Below are 5,194 nucleotides of genomic sequence, written 5' to 3'. Positions count from 1 at the left end.
TTCCCTACAAAGATGGCCTCCCTCCCTATACTCAGACTCTGACATTTAATACCAAATAACTCCCATGTGAGTACCGTCCCCAATCCTACTCAGGACCTGACATTCCACACCAAACTACCCTTCCTCAGGGATGCCATCCTCAACCTATTTGGCTTTCACACTCCACAAAGAGCCACCCCTCTGCAAGACAACCAGTGTCACTCAACTTAGGCACTAATGCCCCATGCTGGACAGCTGTCCTGCAGACTCCCCTCCTGCCCCACATGAGCTTCAATATCTTGCTCTCAGCCACTGCAGCTCCCCTTGCACAAGTGACAATTATGAAGAGGGTCATTGTAATTGATGTCATCATAATTTGATTTAAACAGAGTTTAAATCAAACTGTCTTTAATATTAAATATTTAATATTATCATCAAATACGGCTGTGTTTCTCTAACCATCTCTCAGGCTCTTACTGCTTACCTGCGAGCTACATTTTTGAAATAACCTGCACAAAGACATCTCCGCAGTACTTCATGTTTAGGGCCTTCAAAGGTCTCTCTTGGGAAGTCACTTTGCTATAGAAAGAATACATGTAGAGTGGTAAATCTCACAGAACAATTTGAAATAAGCTTTTAGTTTGAAAAATCCACATTTCTAAAGACTTCTGTTTCTGGCCAATATGGAGTAAGAGGGACCAGATTTACCCTTCTGCTTGAACCAACCAAAAAATGGACAAAGCATATGAAATAATCATCTCCAAAACACTATATATCAAGCAATAAAGGACAGTGACCTCTGAGAAATAAATGAAGTAGGGAAAATAAATGAAGTAAGTCCAACAACTGCCCCAGCTTACAGTCAACCTTGAGAAAGATTCTGGACGAAGGTGCAGGAAAGGAAAAACTCAAGTGGAACGTGGAGAACTCCCAGAGTTAAAGAGACTGAGCTGAGAATCCAGGAAGACCAGGATGGCTAGAGTTCCCAGGCCAGAGTTCAGGAGAGAAGAGATCTGCATAGAGAACTCCAGAGATATGCAGAAGGGCCTCAAGAGTTCAACTGAGTACTGGTAGGCATATGAATGTGAGGAAATTACCCAAGGCCAGGAAAAGAGACTCCCAAAAGGATAAGGGATAACAGAGCTGTGTGCTCGCACAGGATCAGGAACGGTGCCTGTTCCTACAAACCATTCTTCAACACCTTATAATATACATGGTTTGGGGTAGAGTACTCAGAAAGCCTTGCCAAAATGCTACTCAAGGAAAAAAACATTATAGCAATCACCTGTTTAAGCTTCCTGATCAGTTCTCTAAGTTGAGCTTCAACACGAAATGCAGAAAATAAGCACCTCCAATGAATCCAATGTTTCTGGCACCACGAAGCTGGAGCTCCACTGCAAAACAAAAATATTGGTGTCTCAAAAGTATCTTCTATGAGTGAAAAACAGTCTAACATTCTCATTTCTATTACACAACTAGAAACCCATAGGCAACTGTCAGCTCTTTTATGAGACCTGTCCAATTAATAAAAAAGCACTTTAAGGAATTTGAAAAAACGAATTAATGCAAGTGCCTCTAAGTGAATTAAAACATGATTTGGAAATGGGTTCCTTTTTATTCATATACACTTTAACAAATATCCAATCATTTTCTCAACTAAGCTACTTATACAGAGCCAAAATTCTATAAGGTCAGTTTTCAGGAAAGGTTTAGGGGGAGAAGAAAGAAGAGAACTAATGTTATATAATAAATGACTACTAAGTCATAGTCACCTGACAGAGAAATCCCACTAATGTTCACAAAAATACCTTGAGGTCAGTATCATTCCCACTGAACCTTACTGTCTAAAATAATATACTATACTGAAGATATATTTCAAATTAACACTTTCCAGTACAAAGAACTATCTCACATACCTTGATTTGCACTGTTCAAAGATGACAGCTAAAGTCGCAAAGTCATTAAATCCTCCAGCAGACTATATTGAAGATATATTTCAAACTAACACTTTCCAGTATGAAGAACAATCTCACATACCTTGATTTGCACTGTTCAAAGATGACAGCTAAAGTCGCAAAGTCATTAAATCCTCCAGCTTTAGCTGCCAATTCTCGATGTCTCTGTTCTGCTTCCTTCTGGTACTCTGGATCAACTAAAACGACAATTGGAAAGGCAGTTTAGTTCTACTTTACATCAAGCGCCTATATTCACTTTGTTTATTCAAGCTCATTAAAATCTGCCTCACCCTCTGAGGTGGAATAAGGGAGAAGTACATTAACTCTTCTGGGGGGTCTCTACTCCCACAATTCCTTTTCTTCTTTAATCACACTTTGGAGATTTTACCAGAATAGCAACATTATTCCTCCCAAAAAGTATTTAGAATTTACTATTGGTTTTACCATAAGAGTAACCCATGCTCACAGTAAAAAATACTTACGTAAAAGATCAATGTTCCCCACTTTGTTACATTACCCATAAACCAATCCTCAAGGCTAACCAATGTTAATTATTTAGTGTGTGTCCTTCAAGATATTTTCTACATATATACAAGCATTGTGTATAATGGTTTATTTTTACATAAGTGGGATATACCTTCTGAAATTTCCTTTATTAGTAACAGCTTAATGTGAGTACATATAGAATTATTCATTCTCAAACATACCTACATTGTATTTCTCAGGGATATAAGGAACATAACACAATTTAACCAGTCCCTATTTATCCAATTCCTAATTATGGACAATTAGGACCATCATATATACAGAAATGAACTACTACATACTTTTCTTTTTTAACTTTATATTGAAGTATAGCATGCATACAGAAAACTACACAGGTCATGAGTGTACAGGTCAATGAGTGGCCACAAATATAACATACCAATGTACCCAACACCCAGATCAACAAGCAGAATATTACCAGCATCCCAGAGCCCTTTTTTTGCTCTCCTTCCAATAACTACCCATTCCCGTCCACAAGGATAACCCATATCCTGACGTCTAACCCCAAAGAAGTGTTTTGCCTGTTTCTAAACTTAACCCCCCCGCTTTTTTTCAAAAGGTCCTAGGGCTTCTTCCCTCACTGTAGGGCATCAAACCCCCACCCTACTCGTTCAGTATGCCCATCGCAGCTAGATTTGGCAGAGGCACCATGCTGCCCAATTCCAGGCAGCAGCACTTAGACAGACTACAACGTGAATGTGCAAAGCATCAGTTCCTGGTATTAGGAAGAAAGCAATCTGATTAAATGAAACACTCACAAAGATATAAAGTCTTCTATCCCAGGCTTTAAGTGGCTTCCACCTATGTGACTTGGGTAACAACTGAAGGAAGCAGCTAGAGACAAAAGGAGAGTAAATATGGCCATACAAATGGCCCTGCCAAGGTGAAGATATAATGACTATCTCTTGAACCAGTCATGGATATTGATTTTTAAGCCAAAACATCTAATTTCATGCACCCAAACACCACTGCCCAGAAGGTACTATGCACTAGACTCAAGCATCAACTCTGTCTTGGCTCCAACACTAAGAGACAAGCCTACCTATCAGCCAGGGGCTCCTGCATCCTTGAATTGTGGTATCCCTGCTATACACATGTAAAGTCCCAGCCTCCTCCGACCTCTGGGCTATGAAGCCTCAGAGAAGCTTCCTATTGTGGTTCAGTTCTTCTCTTCTCTGCCTCCAGCTGACCCTAGCAATGTTCAATTTAGCTGTAATACCTACTACAACAATTTACACAAATGGCTTACCATCTCTTAATAAAATGTCATAATAACTACAATAAATTTTAGTGGATTACAATTCTAAACTCAGTTTATATTTTGTAAAGATTAACTCTGCATGGTTAGTGTTGGATCTCTGTTGTTTAAAGAGTGGCTACCTGCTCACACATTAAAAAATGTAGAGAGCACACTGCTTTTCTGGCTGTCCTTCCCACATTGCTATTACCTTCTCTCTGTCTCTCTCTCTCCCCCTGTTATTCTCAAAGTCAAGAGAAAATACAGAACATATTTTTGTTCCTTTTCCCTAACTCTTCTCTCAAAAATAACCTAATTAATTAAAATTAAAACCGGCAGAAGCCCCATAGTAAATTCAGGATTTCTATAGGAAAGTAAAAAACCATATTACACACAGTTCCTACAATCTCAGCAAGTTTATACTCTGACTAAACAGTAGTTTGACTATCCATCTTTAATTACTTTCCCAGCAGACTTGTCATTTTCTTTAATTTATTATCTTTCCCCAGATTGAAATTCTATTATCAGTTTTAACTCATGCAAATAATGCTGAGGCAAAAACTAAATAAGAAGCTGAATCAGCAACACGAGGCTGTATCAGCTGAACTTCTCTCTTTGGGAAGATAAGTTAATACTTTTCTATATAACAACCAATCAGAAAATTAAACTATTACACAGAAAGGGTTTTAATAACAACAATCCTCAGAGCTGAAGCAGGGGAGTAAGGCTGTAAGTGACACATACACATGAAGTATGACTTATTTCTAAAAATGTCACAGTTAAAATAATTAAAAACTTAAAAACCAACACAATGTTATTTTAAATTTGTTCCATTTTAAGGCGATGCTGTTTACCACCTTAAAAACATTTAAGAGCCCTCACTCCATTGTCTGACTTCTAAAGCAATATCTATACTAGCAGACATTGTGTACACAGTTTACTACAGCAAAATCATCATTCTGATGTTTAAAATCTTTATTCAATGTTAGATCTGAAAATACTAGCCAGTTTTACCAATAAGTATATAATAAACTAAATTAGGTGATCTACAATGACTAAGACGCAAGCCAGAAAGAAATGCTTAACCTATAAAGACTATAAATGCACTTAAAAGCAGTTGGACAATGAATACATATTTTAGGGTGTAACAAGATCTCAGCAAGTCACATGCTCAAAAACTGAAGCTGCATTTTGTAACAGCTGAAGCCTGCTTCATCAATCCAGGTTTAAAAATTAAGCCTAGGGGCTTCCCTGGTGGCACAGTGGTTAAGAATCTGCCTGCCGGGCTTCCCTGGTGGCGCAGTGGTTGAGGGTCCGCCTGCTGATGCAGGGGATGCGGGTTCGTGCCCCGGTCCGGGAGGATCCCACATGCCGCAGAGCGGCTGGGCCTTTGAGCCATGGCCGCTGGGCCTGCGCATCCGGAGCCTGTGCTCTGCAGCGGGAGAGGCCACAGCAGTGAGAGGCCCGCGTACCGAAA

At 39.3% G+C, this 5,194-nt stretch overlaps 1 protein-coding gene across 2 annotated transcripts in view; it reads right to left on the bottom strand.

The window, feature by feature from the left end:
- Positions 1–5,194, bottom strand: part of DHX40 (DEAH-box helicase 40) — a 53,307-nt gene that overhangs the window by 11,224 nt on the left and 36,889 nt on the right. For both annotated transcript variants that reach the window (XM_007449072.1, XM_007449073.1), the window contains 3 exons: positions 2,017–2,131; positions 1,265–1,373; positions 464–558 (listed from right to left, as the gene is read on the bottom strand). In XM_007449072.1, the coding sequence (XP_007449134.1) occupies positions 464–558; positions 1,265–1,373; positions 2,017–2,131 (319 nt within the window). The remainder of the gene's footprint in view (positions 1–463; positions 559–1,264; positions 1,374–2,016; positions 2,132–5,194) is intronic.

Source organism: Lipotes vexillifer, unplaced genomic scaffold (assembly GCF_000442215.2).
Source record: "Lipotes vexillifer unplaced genomic scaffold, Lipotes_vexillifer_v1.1 scaffold433, whole genome shotgun sequence".
NCBI lineage: Eukaryota > Metazoa > Chordata > Mammalia > Artiodactyla > Lipotidae > Lipotes > Lipotes vexillifer.
The sequence above is the reverse complement of the archived record's forward strand: the minus strand, read 5'-3'. Positions and strand labels throughout refer to the sequence as shown.